This window comes from Phodopus roborovskii, unplaced genomic scaffold, assembly GCF_943737965.1.
Source record: "Phodopus roborovskii unplaced genomic scaffold, PHOROB, whole genome shotgun sequence".
Classification (NCBI taxonomy): Eukaryota; Metazoa; Chordata; class Mammalia; order Rodentia; family Cricetidae; genus Phodopus; species Phodopus roborovskii.
The window spans coordinates 20,358,430-20,382,794 of NW_026126469.1; the positions used below are offsets into that span (position 1 = coordinate 20,358,430).

Sequence of the window (24,365 nt, forward strand, 5' to 3'; positions counted from 1 at the left end):
TGCCCCACAGGCGGGAAGGGCCAACTTCAAGTCTTTTCAGACTTTAAGATCTAATAGTTTTTAGTCCTTTTTCCTGATTATAAAAGCTCATGTTCATTGTAGAAAATTGTGGAAGACACAGATTATACAAAGAAGCCCACATAGTTTGCAATCTCACATATGGGGATAAAACTGTTATTAATCCTTTCATGTGCTTCTGGTTCTTTGTCTCTGCCTCTCCCCACCCTCCACCCCCAAAGAAATGAAACCATACTTTTGCATGTTGCTCTTTGGTACTTTGGTTACCATCATAAATGCTTTCCCAACACAGTAAATATTCCTCTAGCACAGGTTGTGTGAAAGAATGCACAGTCTTTCACTATGTAATAGGACTTAACTACAGTCCTATAAGGTAATGTTGGTTTTCCTCTAAACTGCCATTTGAAGCTTCTCTAAATTGCCTTTAGATCTAAAAGCATGTTTCCAGAGTCAGTCTGACATGTGCTCAAATCTTTATTTACAGGCTGTATCTTTTGATTGCTTAGCTCCTTTCTTTTTTGAAAAACAGAAGTAGATCATTTGTACTCCGAAGTAACTATTCAAAACATTTTAGAGTCCAAGACTCTTAAGACACTGATGCTCGATAGCCCCTGGACTTGTGGAGTCTAAGCCTCCAGCCTGCACAAAGGGAAGATGAGACCCACAGCAACCTCCTAAGGTCATTGCACTAGCTACTGAGAAGAGATAGTAGGTCTGCTGACTTCCAGGGCAGCATTTCTATTGCTGTCACAGGATTCACTTTCTAATACACCATATGAAAATTACTTCTGGGTTGGCATCAGCCTAATTCATTGTTTCAAGACTGATCTTTAGAAGAACTCATGCAATAAAAACAATGTGATAAAAGCTTATGCATTCCTGAGATGTCAACTCAAAACAACCTTATTAACATCTCTAAACTCAGAACAAAGCTAGGGAGAAAGTGCAAATAATCTAATTTACACATTACTGTGAACAGGGAATCAAGTTTATCAACTTTATATATATATATATATATATATATATATATATATATACACACACACACACACACACACACACACACACATATATATATATACACACACAACAAAAAAAACTTCAGTGCCACATATTTTAGTAAACCTCACAATAAGAGGTGTTACTAATGTAGAATATGTGAATTTCTGCCAAGTCCTTTTTCATTTTTTACACACTGTGTGTGAACACACATATAGGCATACACATACACATGCAGCACATGTATGGAGGTCAAGGAAAGATGCAGGAGTCCCCTTCCATCCTGTGGCCCCAAGACTCAAACTGAGGTGGTTAGACTTGGCAGCAAATGCCTATACCAGCAGAGCCATCACACCAGCACATTTCTCATGAATTTATAAACAATAGTGACAATATACAGGAATGTTGGTTCTTGTGAGTCTTCTAATATAAAATGTACCCCAAGCACAAAGTCACATAGTAAAAGATAAATATTGTAACAATTTTTAGTAGTCAAAGTATTTATAAATCAAGGTTATAAAACTGTAAACTTTAAATTAGTACCTATATACTATTCAAATTCAGGAAAATACAATTTGTTATTCACTAGACCTAAAATTATAATTTCCAAATAAATTCTTTACTTGTTTTCCTTCTTTTATAAAGACGAGGTCTCACTGTGTAGTCCCGGCTGATCTGGAACTTGTTACATAGCTCAGACTGACTTAGAACACAGAGATCTTCTTGCCTGGGCATTCCCAGTGCTGAGATTAAAGGAATGTGCTAACAAGGCAGGAAATCCTTTATTCCTTAATCAAGTCATAAAAATATGGAGGGTGTTGATACTGGGACTGCCCTTCTCCTCTTTTACATCTAAGATCTGAAGACTACACCAATAAGATTTGTACAAAGTTCTACAGGGAAGACAGCTTCAGGAAGCTCTATTTAACTTGTGATTTAAAGAGAATATCTCTATCATAAAATGCACTGATAACCCAGGGGAGCCTAGATCAAGTCCAATGGCTATAATGAAGAAAAAAATAACTCTTTATTCTATACAAGCTGTGAACTTAATTCTAAGGGAAAAGAAAAGTGACCAACCTTCATTGTCCCACAAAAGATTTACCTGTATCTGAAATTTTCATACTTGAAAAATCCACCAATTAAATTGGATAAATAAAAGATTTCTTTTTCCTTTCTTTTAAATACTGCCAAGTAGAGCCACACTTCACCGAAGAACATCAAAACATCAAAAGCTCAGGGTGAGAACATGCCTCCCTTTCCAGTTTTCCTTGGACTTATCATCAAAGAGGAAGTCTTTGTTTTACTGTTGGCTTTTAAAATACATTTTTTTTTAAAGACATGGTTTTACTATGTAGCCATGACTTGTCTTGGAATACAAAGAGATCCACCTGCCTCTGCCTCCCAATTGCTATATTAAAGGAGCGTGCCATAGGCCCAACTAAAATAGACTTAATATTTTAGATTAGCTTTAGGTGTACAGAAAATTGAGTAGAGAGTCTCCATATGCTCCCCTCCCCCACCAAATCCCTGCTCAGTTTCTTGTAACAACTGGGATCAGTGTGGCACATTCAGCACTGATACATTATTACTGACTAAAGTCCACTCTTCCTGTAATAGGCTCTATGGAAAATGGCAGGCACCAACCAATATAGTCACACAGGACCATTTCACAGCCCAGATAATCTCAGACTGTACACCCTTGCATCTCTTCCCACCCTGGCAACTACAGAACATACTGTCTGTAGGTCTGCCTCTTGCAGAAAGTGTCCAGTATGTAGTTTTTCATGCTGGCTGCTTCACCAAGCAATCAATATGCATTTAAAAGATATCCATGTCTTTCTGACAGGCACTTCTTCTATTACTGAATGGCAGTCCACTGTATGGATTACTACCATTTACCACTTACCTTCCATAATCACTTCCTTGAAATCATGATTAAGTTAATATAGATATTCACATGTTGAAAGTGCTCTACTCACCTGGTGAGAGACAGTTACAAGCACTATTGCAAAGAGTAAAACTATGTTTAGCTCTGTGACAAATAGCCCATCTGTTTTCCAGAGTGGCTATAACGTTTTACACTCCCACTTAGCAGCAAATGAGGGTTCCCTTGTTCCACATCCTCATCACCTTTGGGAAGTGTCAGCTGGCTGGGCTGGGGGCATGTGTTAACAGTGTTTAGTGGCACTCTCATGAAAACTTGCAGTTCCTTGATGACATACGATGTCCAGCATTTCTTTACATGCCTGTCATCTGCAGTATCTTCTGCAGTGAGGTTGTCAATGGGTTTTCATTCTTAGTTTGGAATTTGAGGATTTCTTTGTGCACCATCTCCTTTTCTATTTATGTGAGTGAATGTATGTGAGTGTAGGTGCTCCCTGAGACCAAAAGAGGGCATCAGATCCCCTGCAGCTGGAGTTATAGACAGTTGTGAGCCACCCAGAATGGGTGTTGGGACCTGAACTTGAAGAGTAGTACTAAGCACTCATCCCCATAGCCATCTCCAGCCCTATAGATCTTTTATCAGAGGTGTTTCCAAGTATCTTTTCCTAGCCTGTGGGTTTCTCATTCTCTTGACAGTGTTTTTCACAGAACAGACTTTGCTAGGTTTTAATGATGTTTAGTAGCATATTTTCCCTTCTCAACTCTTTTGGTGATATACATAAAAACTCATTTTCAGACCTAGGGTTATACAGGTTTTCTCCTATGCTTTTTTAAAAAAAATATTATTTACAAATTTTAAGCTTTGTTCTTTATGTTTAGGTCTATGTCCCTATGAATTCCTGTTTATTCCTTGGAATGTGGCTTTCCAGTTGTTCTAGGACCATATTAAAATGACTGTCCTATCTCCATTGATTTGCTTTTGCTTCTTTATAAAAGATCAGGTATCTTGATCTAGAGTCTTGATTCTGTCACGGTGATCTTCTATTTACTCTTTTGCCAATATACTATCTCAATTACTGTAGTTTATGGTAAGTCTTAAAGTTGGACAATGCAAGGTCCCACTTTTGTTCATTAGTACTTTGTAGACCATTCTGCGTATGAAATAGTAACAAATGGTCTGTCCCTTACACAGGGCTCCTAAAACCCTTGTAAATAAAGGTGCTAGGAAAATCTTTTGCTCCTATTCATCTTTGATACCAGCCCTGTCCCAGATACCCTAAGATCTTTCTAATTTCCTGAGTTACAGAAGGATTTGACCCAGAATTCACAAACCACTTGGAATTTCTGTGTAAAGAGGACAGCTTTTGTTCTGAAGCAACTCCTGATACACTCCTAGATAAGTAAGTACTGGATACCAGAACAGACCATAGCTAGGCACATGGGATTTCTGTCTCCATCCCAATCTTTCAGGGAGAAGAGGGGAGATAAAAAGTTTAATAACCAATCATGCCTTCCCTTCGTCTCTAAAACATGGAATTTGGAGAACTTTTTTCAACATGTAAAGAAGGTAACAAATCCATGTCCAGAGCTTTCCCAACCTCTCCCTCTATAGCTCTTAATCCATCTGTATCCTTTGAAATACCCTCTATAATTAACACCAAATGTGTTTCTGAGACCAAAAACTATTCCAACAAATGACTGCTCCAAAAGAGAGAGAGTTGTACAAACCCCCAACTCATAGCTAACGTCATCAGTACAATCTGGTTGTATGACGCGCATCTGAAGGGTAGGCCCATAAAACTGAGCTCTTAGGTTGTGAGTTTTGTCCTAACTCCAAGTAGAAAGTATTAAAACAGAACTATATTGTAGGACACCTAGATGGAATTGGAGAATTGCTTGGTATGGAAAGACCTCCTGCACATCTGGTGGCAGAAGTGAAATTTGGAGTTTTGTTGGTGAAAATACAAAATGAAAGCATTTTTGTTTTTGTTTTGTACATACTGGGTCTTTTGCTTTTCTATGTAAACTTTGCAATCACTTCACAGAATCCACAAAATAATTTTCTGGAATTTTGACTAGGATTATGTTTAATCTATTCATCAGGGCAGGAAGAACTAGTACCTCAATGATATATAGTTTTCCTCTCTAATGTGGAATCTCTCTCCATTTATTAAACCCTTGATTTCTTTTGTCAGAGTTTATAATCTAATTTATGTCACTCCTGTATATGTACTTTTTTTTTGGTTTTCCAAGACAGGGTTTCTGTGTCTTGAAACTAGGTCCATAGACCAGGTTGGCCTTGAACTCACAAACCTCCACCTGCCTCTGCCTCTCAAGTGCTGGGATTAAGGACATGCACCACCACAACCCAGCAAGTCCTTCTTTCTTAGTACTTTCAAATTTCAATTGTTTGTTGCTGTAGTTAAACTCCCATCTTATTATATAGCTATAATCACCTTATAGTTTCAGGAGCTTTTTGTTGACTGCTTGGGAGTCATTATATAGCTAATCATGCCATCTGCAAACTTATTTCCTTCCTGCATATATAGTTTTTCCTTTTCATCTTATTGCAGCAGCTAGGATTTCCAGTGCAATGTTAAACAGAAGAGGTTGAAAGAGGTATCTTCTCCCTATTTCTGTCTTAGAGGAAAAATACCCAGTTCCTTGTCATGAAAGGTGTTAACTGTTTGAGATTTGAAAATTGTCCTCTACTCCTGGTTTGTTCCAAGGTTTGGGGTTTTGTTGTTGTTGCTTGATTTTTTTGTAATTTTTTTTGTTTGTTGCTTTTTTTAATCATGGATGAAGGTTTTTTGGATTTTGCCAAATGCCTTTCTACATCTATTGATGTGATCATGTGATTATTATTTCTCTTTTACACTGCTGAAGTGATAGATAGCAGTAATTGACTTCAAATATTAAGTCAGCATTGCACACCTGAGATAAATCCTACTTAGTTGTTGTATAATTATTTTTATTTATTACTAGTTTTGATTTTTTTAATGTATGCCTAAAGATTTCTACATCTGTGCCCAAGAAAGATAAATGGTCTGTAAAGTTGTCTTTTAATAATATAAACAAGCTGAGAAAACTCAGCACAAAAAGTCAATTACATCTATACAGCAAATAGTTTGATTAGCTTGTTCTTCTGAAACCTAAAACTGTATCTCTGCAATTAGACAAGTGTATTACTGATTAGAGAACACAGAACAATTAGCAATGAAGAGAAGCTTTTATGAGTTACAGCATTTCAAAAGCATGACAGGTACTATAGTACACAAAATCTTCCTTTAGTTTTTCCATTATGAATGAGAAGAGGAAGGACAAGATAACTAAGTGTGTCAAGGAAATCTAAGTCACCCGTAACAGGCTCTGCCAGAGAGATAGACTTGTCTGGACCTTTAACATACAGGTGTTAGGCCCTGAGCCCAGCTTCCATATGATATTCAGTCAGAATGTAAACAAGGCTTTATGACAGGAAAGCTTGTCTCCACCTAGGGCTACTCTAGCTAGGAAAGCTACTATTTTACATACCTATCCCAATGTTTTTTCTATTATATCAATAAAAATGTTTTAAAAACTGTCTTATTCACCACCCTCCCTGCCTGTGGGGGTGGGGAATGGGATGGGAGGGGGAGAGAGGGAGAGGGAACTGGCATCAATGTGTAAAATAAGAAAAAAAACTTTTAAAAAAGTTTTTTAAAAACTGCCTTATTTATTAGCTTTTTAGTCAGCAGTTTCCAAATTGCCCATTTCTTCTCATTGACAGCTTTTCTGAATGGCTTCAAACTGAACTTCTGCTAGAATAAATCCAACCTAGCAGAGGGAAGGGTCAGAAGGCAGAGGGATGACAGCCAGCAGGAGCTTTACCTGTGAGTAAACCATTTAGAATAGAAACTGTGAGGGCAAAGCCCCATGAATCCCTTATAGAAGCCATGATATTAAGACCCATGATGTCATCTGCTTTCTGTTGGCTTTAGGTAGCTGAACACAGAGGACATGTACAATGGTACCATGAACCTAGCATGCTGAGCAGATTTTTATAAGTAGTATCCGGAACTGAATGCTGGAGACAAACACACACACACACACACACACACACACACACACACACACACACACACAAGAATTTTATAAATACTATCCTGAACTTAATGGTAGAGAGACAGACAAACACAGAAAAATCTGATTTATAATGCAATAGTGTCAAGAACTCTTGGGAGAAAGCCAATGGAAACAAAGGAAAGAAAAACTATACATCTCAAACACACTGGACTTTTAAGAAAGGAGATCTCAGAAACTACAGGAAAGGGTTAGAAAGTCTGGCAGCTATAGGCTCTGGAAGAAGCTCTCCTGGAAAATTAAGTATCTGAAAAAGCCAGTAACCCTGGAACTAACCAGGCAGCTCAGGTCTGAAAAGGTCACTGACCAAAGGAAAAGCAGCAGCATTTACTAAGGATACATAGAAGCAGCGCTCACGGGTACTATCTTCCTGTTCCTATTCTGCTCTGCCCTCTTCTTACAAGACCAGCTCACCCTCTCTCCTCACCTCTCCTGACTCACAGTAAACTCTCCTCTTCCTGGCTTTAAGAACTTTGTTATTACTCCTAGATGTCTTTGCCTATCAAATTCAACTTCAAGCTGTGAGAATGCAGGGTCCATGCTATGTAGCTTGGTTTGGCCACAGTGCCTGGAAACAATGCCTCCCAATGATTGGATGATAAAGGAACATGCCAAGTCAGTACTTTTTCTTGGGGGTGGGGGATGCGTTTGTGTTTCTCATTTTTTGTTTTGAGACAGGATTTCATTATGTAACCCAAGCTGCCCTAGAACTCACTATGTGGTTTTTCAGGTGGCCTCCAATTTGCAACCCTCCTGCTTCAGCCTCCCAAGGGCCAAGATTATAGGCATGCCCACCAGGCCTGTCTCTGAAATCATGCTTTTGAAGGAAAGTAGAAAAGGACAGGTATAAGAACAAAGATTTTGAGCTTGCACTGTAAATTATAGTAAGACCTTATTCAATTCAAATCAACTATGTAACAAATAGAATGAATAGACGTCACCTGAAACTCCAAAAATAGCACAGTACCTGCAGGAGGCTTTCTATGGCATGAAAGCCTCGAATTAAATTCAGAGCTCCACATAAAAGACTGAGGATAAATGCCACAATCCCTGACAGAGTTGCTGGTTCCAGTCGCTGATGGGCTGGAAAAGAAAAGAAATTGTTAGAAATTAATTATTAGAAATTAATACCAGTATCTCATGTTAGCTGAGCTTATGTGAACCCAAATTTACAGTTCAACTTAGATGGATTGAAAGGAAATAACTTTAAGCAATATATCCTAGTAATTAAATATCCCACCCCAACGCAGGGTTTCTCTGTGTAACCCTGACTGTTCTGGAACCTTATCTACAGACCAGGCTGGACTTAACTCAGAGATCCACCTTTGCCTCCAAGTGCTGGAAATAAAGGTGTATGCCCACCAGACCCAGCTTAAATATTCTTCCTAAAATGAAAAATGTTTGACAACATAAAAAGTCCCATTCTCAAGTCAAATGTAGCTAACATTGTCTTTCTACATTTTAATAGATGTCTCTAACTCCTATATGTGATAAGAGATATCAGTAAATCACATAGGGAAAAAAAACTACCAAAATATGTGTATAATTTGCAATTTGGTACAAGTATTTGCAAAAGATGACTTTACTTGCAGAGTCAATGCAAAGATCCTATGCTTTCTGAAAATGCTTAGAAAACATTTTTAAGGATAAATATAGCTTGCTTTTAGGCAGAGTCCATGTATTTGGGACAGAAGACTTTAAACACCACCGGCTTTATGTGAAAGCCCATAGATGGCCACCACCCAAGCTTTTCAATGGAATGCAGTATTACAGATAGGAAGACTGGGACCTTGATCTCTTGAAGGTAAAAATGATAAAAACAAAACCAAACCAAAAACAAACTGGCTGCATATGTGACAATGTCATCTTTAAAAGCATCCCTTTAATTTTCAGGCATCAACAAAGTAAAATATTCTGTTATACAATCATTTCCCTTCATGATCATTTTGCAGTTATTAGGATTTACAATTGTGACTAAATGAAAACACAAACTAAACACATAATCAGTACATTTCAAAAAGGACACTGGCAAAGAGGACAACAGAACCACATTTTCATTACTTTATTTAAACCACTGAAGTGTAAAGACCCACAATGAAGTTAATGAGGCAGAACATTAATAAAGGGAAAGCTCAGATCTTTGCAAATTATATTCAGCCATCACAGCAGAAAAGATTCCCCAAAGAGTTAATAAAAACCAAAAACCCACATCTCACAAACTGTTCTTCAGGATCACCAGAAAGTACTAATCTAGAATAACATTCATAATTTCTTCTTTCCCATGTCTACTCTTTCAGTAAATTCCCTTAAGACTCTAATATGAAAACAGAAAGCCAAATGCTGTGTAGTATTGATACCATGGTCTTTCAGCAGTGAAAAAAAAGTCACAATTAGTCATATTTTGCAGCATCTGTCCCTCCTGGTCCACCCTTTCTCAGTAAGAGGGGGAATCTGTGTCTTATAAAAAGAAAATGGGCTTTAGGAATACAACCAATTGGCAACTGAATAATTATCAAATATAATTATCAAGTCATACTTCCATATGAAACAAGTTAACTCACACATAAAACCCAAACAATGAAAATTCTAGCATTACATGGTCAAGTAAGGTGTGCTGAAAGGAAATTTGCTACCATTTTCATGTGTTGATGGCAATGTATTTAAGAAATGAACAAGCCAGTATACATTATTAAGTTCCTAATCCTTGCCTTTCAGCCTATAACATGTGCTTTATAATAATAGTATACCGTTTATGAGTTCATCATTTCAAAATGACCAAAAGTATTTTTAAAGGGTAAAAGCGAGTACTAAGTGTCCTTTAATGCAGACAAGGAATGCACAAAGGCAGGCTGGCATGGTGCAAATTTACTAATTCTAATGTGTTGATTTCCCTGCTTCATCCTCATCCCCTTCCCAGGACCTATGCCTTGTTTTCCAAGAATAGTTACCATGCAAACTTCATTATGCAAACACAAGAGGTTGGCATCAAGAAGGGTACTTTCCCAGTTCAATAAGCAAACAAGATATTTAACAATGTAATGTACTTATTGTAATGCTATGTTACTTCTATTCTATTCTTCTGTTCTAGATCGTCTGTAACCCAAGGAAAGTTTGCTAGCATGCTAGGAACTAGCAGGTATAGCATACATTTGAAGCCATAACAAAGGATTGTGTTTTGTTTCCTGAAGCCAGGTATCATTACCTGAATGGCTTTTTCATTTTGCTACTGTCAGATGTGCAAAGAGCCAAACACACCTGGAGCAGGGGGGCTAGAAGGAATATGTGGCTAACAGTGCCTCCAGAAAGGCTAGGAAACATCTGGATAGAAACATTAAAATGGTATCCAGTCTATTATCCAAGAGATGACACCGTAAGGCAGTTTCAGGAGCAAAGTTAAAGGCAAAATTCAGACAGCAAGAAGTGAAGTAACTGGTGATGTTGAGGCAAAAGCATGGATGTGTAGTTTTGCAGTTAAAGTAGATAGTGAGGATGGAAAATTAACACCAAACAGGATTAAGTCATTCTCACACAATGTATATAGTGAAGGAAGATAGTTCAGGGAGGCTGCAATATGGAAAAATGGGGAAGGGGAGTACTAAAGCAGCTATTGTGAAGATTTACAAAGATGATAGACTAAACCTCAGCCCCTCTGCCCCATATCAGAGTGCACACGGTACCACTGAAGAAACCCAACACCTGGAGGAACAGGCTATTAAGATAACGGCATTTCAGGCCTGTACCTTAGTGAACACAACTTACTCCCTACAATACAACATATAATACTAACTTAATGACATGCCTTCATAATCAGAATCACAGTCTCTCTTTCTTTTTGAGTCTGCCTTCAAACTCATGATCCTCCTTACTCAGGCTCCCAATTACTAGCTAGCATTGCAGGTATTTGCTCAGGCTCCTGATTACTAGCTAGCATTACAGGCATTTGCTATCTACAATTCCTGGTCAGTCTTTTTTTTTTAATTATTATATCATATCTTTATTCCCATCTTGAAAGTGTTTACTATGTTTATAAAAATGCCTCCACAATATTTAGAATAATAATTCAGGGAAAAGGCTTGGGCAAAATAGAATAATATTTTCTGACAACTGATAAGTTGCCTACAAAACAAATGAAAATTACAGAGATGTCAAAGACTGAAGGAATTTGACTCTTTAAAAAGAAAAAGTAGAAGCAGAATAAATTTTAAAAGACTAACATTATTTAATGGTAAGGGTTAGCTCAAAGACCCTCTAGCAGCCTCTCTCTCCCAGAGACTGGACCATGTCCCCATGAAGCTCTTCATCTCTAAGACAGAGTAGACAAGAAAATAAGCTGTGCTGTAGCCTTGCAGCTGTACCTTTCTTTCCAGGTATAAGTTTATAGCCCTATCTAGTGCCTGCATATAAGATACTCACCACTTAGCCCAGGCCCAGCTAGATCACATGCTATGATGCTTACCTACTCTCCCCAAAACTCTAGAGCCAGAAACTTGTTCTTAGGAACAGAAGAGTATACTTCTCCTTTCAGGACCTCATACACAGCAGCCATCTCTCCTAAGGAAATGCCCCTCAGGATTTAAGGGAAGTCTCTTCCCCCACCCCCTTTAATGCTATCTATGGCCATGATGATATATTTCTCCTAATTCCTACCCTACTTCAAGGCCGAGTCACAGCTGCTCATGGTTGTGAGATTGTCCTATAAAGCTCATTCTGAAGGGTAATTTTGTGTCAGCTCCTTTCTGTTATAACAGATACTTGTGGGAATGTAAAATGGTACAAATACTTCAAAAACCATCAGTTTCTTAAAGATTTAAGCATGCAAACCTATCCTCTGATCCAGAAATGCTGTTCCTGATATTTACTCAAGGGAAATAAAACAAGTCAACAAAAATGCCTAGCTTTATTTACAGTAAGCAAAAGCTGAAATCAAGGCAACATCCATCAGCAAGAGAATAAATATTCTGTAGTATATTTGCACAAAAAGTACTCAGACACACAATACACATAAAATTATATTAAAAAGATGTATATAAGAACTGTACATGGTCCTAAAGAACAGTATTCTAGAATGAATAAAATTAAGATTAAAAAAAAAATCACAACAGTTGTTGTCTGGGAAAAAGCACAGAGGAAATGTATGGGGGCAGATGAAAACGTTCCATATTGTTATGCAATAATATATTATCATGTCTTTTTATCCTGTATTTCTGAAGGTTTGACATTTTGGGACTTTGCTATTTTAGGACTAGCTAAATCCTAAAGATGACAATTTGCTTTAGAGAACCTTTCTCTTACTAACAACCAGTCTTGATTTTCACACTCTACCATCTCCTCTACCTGGCCCTTATACTCAGGGACACTGATTTCCTGCCCAGTCATTCCAGGGTTAGACATCAAGGACACAAGCCAGTACCCCACTGCCCACATTATTCAAGTCAGCCACTCCAAAACCAGTCGTAACTAGTCCTTCTCTTGAAAACCACAATAAAGGTTCTTGCACATATTTTCCCTTTCCCTTCCCTAGGGAAACAATCTTTTTCAGTGTTTTTTCAATGACAGTCATTCTCATGATCTGCTAACCACACTATATTTAAGTAAAGTATTAACATCCATTTAAAAATATTTGTATATATAAAAGATTACCAATTTCCTTTTAAAACAGAAGAACTATAGAAATAAAATACCAAGTAGCTGAAGAAGAATATGCAAAAAACAGATAAAATAAAGATGGAAAAAACATCAATACAGTTGCTTAGTTTCATGAAAGGTATTTGGGGATTGATTACACTATTCTGTTTAACATTCAAAAATTTCAAATTTCCATAGTAAAACATTTTTAAAAGACACGAAAAAAAGCAAGGTTTACTACTTCATTTAATAAGACCCACTCATTCCATCATGGATAGATTTCAATAACTAAGTATGGCAATATAAAAATATTCATGCCAGACCACAGGGAGAAAGGATCAAAGGATTTCAAAGAAAAGCCAAGAAATGTTTTTTAAAGTGACTTAAAAATCGCTGTAACAAAGTAGGGGAAAAGCCTGAAAACTATATAATTTTAGTTAGAGGTTCTCTCTCTTCCCCAAAAAGAAACCTATACTTTTACCTTGAGGACTATAGAAAATATTATGTAAACTCAGTCTGAATTAAAATAAATTTTAAAGTAAACTCTAGTTTTAAGTTACACTTTCTTAAAAACAATTTAGACAAATTCCAGTTTCTTCTCTCTTTCCCCTAGTGTCTGGTGTTTAATGATTCAGCATGCCAATGTGGTCTAAGTTCAGAGAGAACTTCTAGAGGTCAGTAGTACAAAGTTTCTAATGGAGTCTACCTTTTAGTAGGTCAAGCTGGAAACCCACCTCAAATTCAGAATTATTACCCAAAGTCCTGAGATAGATAGATAGAAAGATAGACGGAGACAGACAGACACAGAGAGGGGGGATATAGATGGAAGGAACGAAAAGAAGGAAGGAAGGAAGGAAGGAAGGAAGGAAGGAAGGAAGGAAGGAAGGAAGGAAGGAAGGAAAGGAAACCTAAATAAAAGCTACTGTTGGACCCATAGAGTTAGACTTAACAGAGAAGATGGACCAATGAAAGTTAAGTCATGGAGCTTCTCCACCCAAACACTATTAAGACACTAATCCCTGGAGGTAACTGCAACCTAAAGCTTAAAAACCCATGGTGGTGATGCCAATTAAACAGTGATTTCTGTGCTGGAGAGATGGCTCAGTGGTTAAGTACTGGCTTCTCTTAGTGTGAACCTGGGCTTATGTATCTCATCACCCACATGGCAGCTCACACAATCTATAACTACAGTTCCTGAGGTTCCAACAATTTCTTCTGGCCTCCTCAGGCACCATGAGAAACACAAACATACATGCAGGCATAACAACCACACGTATTTTTAAAAATAATAATAAAATTAAAATTAAAAACACCCCACCAAAACAGTGATTTCCATTTAACATTCCTGCTTTGATCTCCACAGTCGGTGTCTTGAAGAATGACACATTTTTAATAAGTTCCAATAGAAACTTTTCACTTTGTAGCTGAGGATGACTCTGAAGTTCTAATCACCCCAACCTCCACTTCTGGTTTATTTGGTGCTAGGGGTTGAACCCAGGGTACAAGCTCAGTAGACAAGTACCATATCACCTATGTTAGAGTCCAGCCCTGCAAGTGCTTTTCTAGATGTGATCTCTTGTTAGGACTCATCAATCCATTCTCTTACAAGTAGACAGTGATTTGGTAAACTTTTTTCTCTGTCCTTATAAACAAAAGAAACAAATACTTTGCTTCTATCCAGCAGTACGTTAACCACGTTGTCATTAGTCAGGGGTAGCTATGACCCATAAGCCAAATTCAGAACACTTATCATTTCACATATTGTCTATGACAACACTATTTTTATACATTACACCAGCAGAGTTACATCAGAGCCTGTATAGCCTTTAGAAATCTAAAATATGTAGTATCTAGCCTTTTACAGGAAAAGTTTACAGGCCCTTGGCTTACAGGGATCTAGTATCTTAATACCCCATGTACATTATTTTGATATGCATTATTAACCTCATGGTGATAGTACTTGAAAACCAGATAGTAGTTTATGCCTTAGGTTAGATGTCTTATGTGTGCTAGCAAATGAAGAATAACTACAGTTATAGAAGAGCATCACCTCAGTCAGTTTCTGGTGACCAAAGATTTAGATTATGTTGGCAGTTAAGAATCAAGTTCATGCACCTGGCAATTGGTACCACTAAGAAAAGATACACTGATTAGTGCGCCTTTTTTAGATTTCAAAGATATTACTACATTTCTGCACATTTATTGAGTCCTGTTTACTGAATGACAACGGTTGAGGGCCCAGAGAAACAGAGGATCTAGAGGGCATTACATGACACCATGGGTTTGATGCAATGTATACAAAATAACTCTGGAAGTCAGGAATGTTATTCAGAAACCCAGACAAAATATTAATAAAGAAGAACCTGGTTACAAAGCAATGGACGGTCTTTTGGCAAGGAACTGTTTCCACTTTGAAAACTGGTTCTTAGCTTGTTAGTCATGGTAGAACTTAGCCACCCAACAGTGAAATAATAGTTTTACACTATAAAGCCAAAAGTAATCACAAAAACAAATTAAAGCCAGTGAAGAACAGAAAGTAAATTTCAAAACTGAAGGCAGCTAGAGACAAAGGTAATCAAAACTGATATGACAAAAGAAAATATCAAGAGATGGCTCAGCAATTAGTAATTGCTGCTCCTCCAAAGGGTCCAAAGTTCCCAGCATCTGCACTGAGTAGCACACTAATTGCCTGTAACTCCAGTTCCTAGGAATCTCACACCCTCTTCTGGACTCTGCAGGCGCCACATACATGTGAACATTAATCTAGAAACACACAAATAAAAATAAAAGTAAAAAAAAGCTAACAGTTAAAATGGTAGATTAAAACCCAATGGTTTCAATAATGACATTAATTGTAAATTGTCTAAATACCCAATTTTTTAAATCCAAGATTATAAAATTGGATTTTTTAAAGGATGCAACCAAATGACACCTAAAAATGTCAACTTATTTCCCCCATATCAGTTTATTTGCTTAAACAAAATAAAATAAGATGCATAGGAATGATTTTAAAGTCCAAAGAGATACTGGTTTTATTCTAAGGCAGTAGTAGTGAATACAACATATCCCCAGCCTTCTCTGTGTACCACAGATATATATTCAGAAGCCTGTTCAGTTTGAAACACTTTAGTTCTGCCTCTTCACCTGCTCACTGTCTGTCATGTTGGTGTCCAACACTAGTAACATTAAAGGTTTTAAAGGTAAAATTCCCCAAATGGGGGAAGGGGCTTGCAACAAAACAAAGCACTTTTGCCTTGAAGTTCGGAGGAAATTCCCCTAGCCACCCATTCATTGCCTTGACAAGCTCTAAAATAACACAGCAATTCCAAAAGTGGAAGATGCAGCCAGAATCCTAGGTGGGCTTGCAGTGAGGGCTCTGGTGCCAGAGAAAGAATGTTGGTAGGATGTTCCTTCAATTAACTTGCTGTGAGAAAACAGTAATACAGATGTAACTTAGTCACTCTAACACCAGGCAACATGCCTCTATGAATCCCACCTAGATTTTTACTCACTTAAAAAAAAAAAAAAAAAAAAAAAAAAAGGCAGCTTTTTTTTTTCTGACCAGTCATAAGAGCAGATAGTATTAAACAAGATCCATTAAAACAAACAATACCTAACAACCCCTAACAAGCCTCACCCATAACTACAAGTAATATACTAAACATCACCAAATCGCTCACCCTCAGCTGCACTGACATTAAGGGAAAAAGACATTTACCACCCTAAAAGCAAGAAAGTCCCGTATATGTGAACAGTTTACCTCTAGAGTACAATTACACAGATTGCTAGAAACACAAGTAACCAATGCAGGGTGGTTATTTAATGAAAATAAGTTTCAGCCACTAGCAATAACATTTAGCCAGTGTGCTCTGAGGTAGGTTGAAGATATGATCTGAACTCGTAAGCTAATACAATCATTCAAAGGTTGTCTAAGACTATGAGGAGTCACAAAAACATTTAGAACCATTACTGGTTAAATAATGATCCAACGCAGTTCACCAGGCTGGCTTGTTAACCCACAAGACCAGTTTTAAAAGTAGACATTATTCAGGTATTTCTTCACTGTGACATTTATAAACCCAACTCCCAGTTATTCCAGTGGCCTTCAGGGTGCTCTCATCCAGATAGACCAGAAGGTTACTGGGAAAGTACAGAGGTAGAAAGAAGACTAACAGTATAGCGTCTCCTGATAATGTGCTTCCCAAATTTATCAATTATTTAACAAACAAGAAAGGGGGGGCACAACAAATGTCAAAATGTTGCTTTTAGTAGGAAGAACAAATCAAAACAAAGAGCAATGTACATGTCACCAGTCACTGTAGAAAGTGATGGCTGCACCATGCTGATGGATATCCTGCTGGATGCAGACAGCTTTAAATACAAGCAAGAAGTCAGAGATTCTAATTCAGAGATTCTAAATTCCTTCAAGTATCTGGCGCTCCTCACTAGGCCTTTAGGGTTTCCACTAAAAGGGCATTAAAACACCACTTAAAGATGAGGACACAGAGAAAAATAGACAATAGATGTAATACTAATGTGAATTTTTAATGTAGTATCTATATTACAAAGATTTCAAAGTATAACATATTCTTAAGTGCAAAGAATTTCAAAGTGATAAAGGAACTAATGCATCAAATCACGAGCTTAAAATACATAATACAGGGAGTTGGAGAGATGGCTTAGTAGTAAAGAGTACTTGCTCTTGCAAAATATAGCAGGTTCAGTTCCCAGCACTCACATGGAGGCTCACAGTTCTTGGGGATTCAATGCTCTTCTCCGTGGGTAACAAGTATGTACATGGAGCACAGACAAACATACATGAGTAATAAATCTTTAAAAAATACATAATACAAAAACTGGTCATCCTAAAATGAGAAAGATATACAATACTCATTTCTCAAAGGATGGTTGAAGCAGAGAGCAAATCAGAAAAGACACAACAGATTTCAATATCAGCTATCTTGATCAAATTCACCACTAACAACAGTGCACACACTTTAAGCAGAAAGAATTACTAACGGGCTATTTTCTAGGGAATAAATCATATCTCAATAAATTTTAAAGTATGTAAGTCAAATAAAATTTGTCCTCTGAACACAATGAAATTAAATTAAAAATCAACAGACACCTGAAAATGCCTAAGTAAAACTACATAATACATTTCTAAATAACTCAGGAACTCAAAAGAGAAACCAAAGGAAATTTGAACATAAAAATGCAATATGTGAAAGTCTATAGGATGTAGCTAAAGTAATACTGAGAGTGAGATAGGCAGCAGCAAGGGCTTGTATTAGAAAAGAAGAGTCAAATAAATTGCTCCAAATCTCAGAAAACAAGAGCATAGAAACCCAAGGTAAGCAGAAAATGGAAAGCAATGAGCAGAACATGTCAATAAAATAGAAAATAAAACATCAATGAATGTAAAATGCTGATTCTTTTTTTAAAAAAAATCAATAAAAGTGATTAGTTTTTATGTATTAGATGAAAACAGCAAAAGAAAAATTATCAATATCATAAATAAGAAAGATGGCATGATTGTAATCCTATGGAAAATAAAGGGATAAAGAAATACGGATTATACATCAAGACTCCATAACTTGAAAAAAATGAACAGATTCCTTAAAAAGAAAAAAAAAGGCAAATGCTCACTAGGAAAAAGCAGACAAGCTGAGTAGGTCTGGCCCTGGTAAAGAAAGTGATTCAAATCTTCTCCAGACAAAGGGTTTGAGGTTTCATTGCTGAGACACTTTCGAAAAACATAAAAGAGAAGGGCACATCTACCAATGTATTTTCTCAGGTTGGCTTTGCCCACATAGTCAAACCAAGCACAAAAAAAGAAAAACTATAAATCAATTCCCTCAGTAAGACACATATAAAATATCAATAAAATTTTAACAAATTGGACCTGATAGGATATAAAAGGTGTAACATATGGTGACCATGTGGAATTTATCATAGAAAGATTTAACAACTGAAAAATAATCAATGTAATTTTCCAGAAAACAATTTGAAAAATAATATTAACAATGCAGTCAAGGCATCTGACAGACAGTTGTGGATGGTCTGTCCTTCCCTCAGATCCTATAGAGTCTGTATCTTATGTTATGGGGCTTTTTAAAATTAAGTCTGCTAGAGTCTTTCAAATGTATATTAAACAAATACATTTTGATTTTTAAATTTTAAATGGAGTTGAAGTGTGTGGGTGTTTTGCCTGCATATTTGTCATTTACATGTCTGGTTCCAAAGGCGGTCAGAAAAGGGTATCAGATCCACTGGATACTAGAATTACAGAAGGTTGTGAGCTGCCATGTGGCTGTGGGGAATCAAAACCAGGTCTTCTGTAAGTGCAACCAGTGCTCTTGAATGCTGAACCACCTCTCAGCCCCATTCTGACTGGTTTTGTACCAAGAAGAGAAGGGGGAGGAGGAAAAGGAAGAAGAGAAAAGCATATTCAAATCTTTTCTGTTTATGTGTTGGATTGCTTCATTACTGTTGAATTACAAATTATTTAAATATTTTGGATACTAATCTCTTATGCACATAAGATTTGTAAATATTTTCTCTCTGTGGATTGTCTTTTCACTCTGTGTTCATGGAAGACTAAGTTTTAATTTGATGAATTCCATCCTGTATATTTTGTCTTTTTTTCACTGTGATTTTTTTCATATATAATTTATTTTTTTTCTTATGTGCATTGGTGTTTTGCCTGCATGTCTGTTTGTGTAAGAGTCTCAGAAGCCCTGGAACTGGAATTACAGACAGGTGTGAGCTGCCTTGTGGGTGCTGGGAATTGAGCCTGTGTCCTTTGGAAGAGCTGCCAGTGTGCTCTTAACTACTGTGCCATCTCTTCAGCCCTAGCTCAAGATCACAAAGAGTGACACTTATGTTTTCTACAAAGGGTTTTGAGTATATAGCTGGTAAAATTAGGGCTTTTCATTGAGTTAATTTTTTTTTTGTTTGTTTGTTTGTTTTGGTTTTGGTTTTTTGAGGCAAGGTTTCTCTGTGGCTTTGGAGGCTGCCCTGGAACTAGCTTTTGTAGACTAGACTAGGCTTGAACTCACAGAGATCTGCCTGCCTCTGCCTCCAAAGTCTAGGATTAAAGGCATTCGGCACCACCGCCCAGTTGACTGAGATAATTTTTGTGCTTGTGATAATACAGACATCTAATTTCATCTTTTACATGTGGGTACTGGGTTGCCCCAACACTGAATGATTGTCCACCACTCTTGTAGAATTACTGTCAAGAAAGAACTGGCTATAGTGAAAGGGTTTACTTCTGTGCTCTCAATTCTACTACCCTGATCTAGCCTTAAAGGTGAACACAGAAAAAAGTCACACACAAATAGAATTAATTATCTATTCCTTCCTTGGCAATTCAAATACCCTTTTGTTTCTTGTCCTTAGTTACTTGTTTAGTGGCTGAATTATTTAAGTGAAATAGTTTCCCTTTCTCCCATTATTTATCCACATTTAAAGAATACTAACAAACCAAAGCAAAGTATAGGCATAGGGAAGGCATCAAAATGACAGAAAAGTCTTAAGATGCTTTACATGAAAAAATTATGCTACAAGCATAGAAAGGATGGAATTGCCCCCTGCTTCAGCTGGAGAGGTGACAGATCCTCAGACACATCTGTAGGCATTAACAGACATTAGCTTAATCCACAAGGAAATTTTTAAGAAGTAGTCCAACAATGGCATACTATAGTTTTATGAAATAGTGAGGCCTCCATTTTAAGGAAAAGTTTCATCCTGGCCCAACTGTTAAGCCCTGTGTACTTTCTGTGGGAGGGGAGATCTGAGTAGATAACCACTACAATTTTTGCAGTTTCTGTTATAATAGTCAAGATTCTTATACTAAATATAGCCTTTTGATATCAAAGAAAGTACTTTTCAAGCCTACAAACATTTCTAAAAAAGGTTTACAAAGAAATTAAATGTTTTCTTAGCAAAGAAACCTTCTGAGAGTGTCATTTGGAAATAGTTTGCAGAATAGTCACATCTTTAGTAGCCTACTTTATAACAACTGGGGAAATGGGTTGCTTTGAACTTCCATATTCTTCCATGTAGTTGCTTTGAAACACTAGAATAAAACAATTCATTTTCAAGAGTTCCTCTGATTTTTTTTTTTAAGTTAACAAAATAATTAAGATCCAGAACTCACCAGAAGAAATCTTACCAGCACCTTTACAGTCAACAGAAAATGCAGATGTGGCTCCATTGGCTGATCCCAGTTCACACAATGGGATTTGATAAGGGGGCCTCAGCTTGATTTCCATCTGCATGTCAGACAGATTTATTTTTGTTGAAAGAGACCTGGGATTATTATATCGCTGCTTGGTCCTCTGAATGAAGTTATCTAAGTAAAATAAAAAATAAATTTCCTTGCAGTCATTTGTTAATTAAATCATTTGAGAGTGTGATGTTTATGGGTATAAATTTTATAAAGTTTGTTATTCAAAGCTATTCAATTTATGAAGGGATTTCTAATATTATATTTAGCAGGTTGCTATATCATGGAGTTAACAGTTTTACACTCTAAAGATTAAACTCTAGAATGAAGTTACTATAAATATAAACTTCCAGAAATTACAGAAACAAAACAAAAAAGATTTAATTGGCAACCAATGCCTTAATTTTTATTTCCTTATCTCATAAAATATTCTACCTGTTATTAGCTGTAATTACATACAAATTACACTATAAGCAATGTTTTTATAAATCTGTTTTCTTGTTTACTTTTTACTCCATTCGATAGTATGTTCTGAAGAATAAGTTTTAGTTGAATAAAAGAAATTTCCTAAATTATCTTCCAAGCAGAATTTTATTTTTCCTGTTTCCCCTCCTTCTATGTAAAGAAATCCATAACTTTGACCAGATTTTTCTGGTTGAGCAAACTACTGCCCATAGGCCAAATCTAAACTGCTGTTTTTGTAAATAAAGTTTTATGAGACAATAACTATTCTCATTCATTTATGTATTGCTCGTGGCTGCTTTCAAGCTGCAATATCAGAGCTGAGTAGTTGTGGCAGAGACTAGAAGGCCCTTAAAACCTGAAATACATACTACTCTCTGATCTTTTCCAGCAAGTATTTGCCAATCCCTGTTCTACATTAAGTAGACTATAAAAGATAAGCACATAAACACTAAACGGAGTCTGTGGCTTATAAACTTCTCATTGAGAATCTGTCCCTCTGAGATTCGTTCTTTGAACTAATAATCACAATCTCCTTCACAGCTCCAACACATTTTTTTCCCTAATAGACATCCAAAACAAGAACTATAGATCCTTTGCCAATTATTCTATCAAAATCAAGGTTGCAGAAGTTTCTCCCCTACTCCCCAATATTAGATGACTGGACAGGATAATAAAAGAGTACAGAAAAGAACAAAACAAAACCAGGCCCTTACCAAATTCAATGAAACAGTATGGTCTGACAGCAGTATTTGTCTTCATCATGTTATAAGTAGTAATGAACTCCTTCTGAAGCTCATCCAGGAAAGAGAAGGCCAGAACATTTGGGTATTTTTCAGTGCACAACATCATGTAGCTCACTCCCATAGAGCTAATAAAACTACAGTGTAAAAAACATTGGTTTTAAAATTTCAAATTAAATCAAGGTAATCTGTTGCTTCACAAGACTGGTTCTATATACCATAAACTACTGCTATAGTAGCAATGAAGATATTAGCATTTATTACATATTCCAGCAACAACTTTAAAGGGACCAACATATAACACTATCTAAAGTTGTGAATGTGAAAGGTAGATACACTCACTATATGTCTAGAATTTCAGCTAGTCATCAAGAGCAGAAAGCAAGGGAAAGAGTAAGTATCCAAGTAGCTTAAAGGCCAGCCCTTCACAAAATCAGATGGAAATTATACACTCAAGTCAAGAACTGTTCAGAAAAATCTTATAGACACTAACCCTGGAAAGATACACAGGCCTTATCATGCACTGGGTGACCATCGGGAGTGGTCACTGATCTCTTCAAGTCAACACTGAACCAAGAGTCAAATCTTTTACACTACAACAGTAAGGGGGAAAGAGATTATATGTATCATTGGAAGGAAAGGAGAAATTTTTTTCATTCATAGCAATGACAAATACATGAGAGAGAGAGAAAGGAGCATGGTTTATAGCAAAACACTGAGAGCTGCCTCGTTGGAGGAAGTAGCACTGGAATCAAAAACAAAAAAACAAAAAACAAAACATGCCATTTAGAGCCATCACAATAAAAACTGTTATCAGGCAAAAGGATCATGAATATTAAATCCCCCAGGAGAAAATTTTGAGGTGCATCAACATATTTGTATGGTGTCGTTCTTAACCTTCTGAATGCTGTGACTCTTTAATACAGTTCCTCATGTTGTGGTGACCTCTAACCATAAAATTACTTTCATTGCTAACTCATAACTGTAATTGTGCTACTGTTATGAATTGTAATGTAAATATCTGTGTTTCTGATGGTCTTAGGCGACCCCTGCAAAAGAATTCTCCCTCCAAACTGGGGTCTTGACCCACAGGTTGAGAACTATTGCTTTAAGATGTTTTCCAATAGACTGTTCGTTAGTTGCAAGAGGAAATTATATAGTAGCAATCAAAGTACATGTTGACCAAGTATTCTAAATCAGTAATGATGGATAGGCTGTAGCATGCATCTCCTCAAGTGACATCCTAAGAAAAGGCATCACTTGTCAGTATTCTCTATGGGGATGTATAACCTGAATCTAATAGTAAAGAAACATCAAAACTAGCTAACACACCAATTTTTAAGATAGGGAGGTATATTCTTTAACAACAAAACAAAGAACCCTCAATGCTGTAAAAAAGAAATAAAGATGATAAAAATACTCCCAATCAAAGAATTCTAAAGAGTTGTGCCAACTAAATGTAATAATCCCTAGTCTGGATCATGGGCAGAGAGGGCTGAGCTGCTTCAATGAATATTTCTAGGATTAAATGACAAAAAAGCATGCAGTATGTTACAGTAGCAATATTAAATTTACTATAACTGGTACACAGTTAAGTAAAAACCTGTTTCTAACCTTAGAAAACATACTTTGGAATAGTTAAGAAGGCCTAGGCTGGGTATGTAGCACAACAGTAGAGCATTTGCCTAACATGAACAAGCCTTGGAGTTATTCTCCAGCATTCAGGCAGGGTAGGGAGGAGGAGAAAGAATAGGAGGAAAAGGAAATATCTGTAAATGTCTCCCAAATGGTTCAGAAAATAAAAATAAAAATAGAAACACACATAGGTAGGAAAACATCACAAAGCCAAGTAGGAAAACACATATTATTAGAACTTCTCTTATTCATAAAATTTTTTAAATACTGAAATTGTTTTTAAATAATATGCTAAATGTGCTTTAAAACTTCTACTTTTAAGCATGGAAACATTTAAACATGTTACACTGAAAGAAAATTCTAGAACATAGCATATGCCTTCCTTCCATAATAAATAAGTGGTGAGTGGAATACAAATAACCATTTAATGAGTCACCTAAGTATCCTTTTATTGTACTGACCACACAGCTGGTCCATCCCAGGAACAGTAAATCAACACAACATCCAGGTTACAGCTCCCATTTGTGTGCTACATCCTACTAATCACAGCAATCTGTACTGCCCACCTGATCCGTACTAGTGGACGTTTTCCTCTCCTAATACTGTAAAGAATTTAAAATTTACTTGTGCATGTGTGCGTGCAT

The 24,365-nt window shown here is 36.7% G+C and overlaps 2 protein-coding genes across 3 annotated transcripts in view; both read right to left on the minus strand.

Annotated features, from left to right (window-relative positions):
- Positions 1–24,365, minus strand: part of Dtx3l (deltex E3 ubiquitin ligase 3L) — a 795,722-nt gene that overhangs the window by 246,268 nt on the left and 525,089 nt on the right. The gene's annotated exons all lie outside the window — the stretch shown is intronic.
- Positions 1–24,365, minus strand: part of Sec22a (SEC22 homolog A, vesicle trafficking protein) — a 51,470-nt gene that overhangs the window by 9,945 nt on the left and 17,160 nt on the right. For both annotated transcript variants that reach the window (XM_051191408.1, XM_051191407.1), the window contains exons 3-5: positions 22,060–22,223; positions 20,813–21,007; positions 7,991–8,106 (exon numbers count right to left, since the gene is read on the minus strand). In XM_051191408.1, coding sequence (XP_051047365.1) covers positions 7,991–8,106; positions 20,813–21,007; positions 22,060–22,223 — 475 coding nt within the window. The remainder of the gene's footprint in view (positions 1–7,990; positions 8,107–20,812; positions 21,008–22,059; positions 22,224–24,365) is intronic.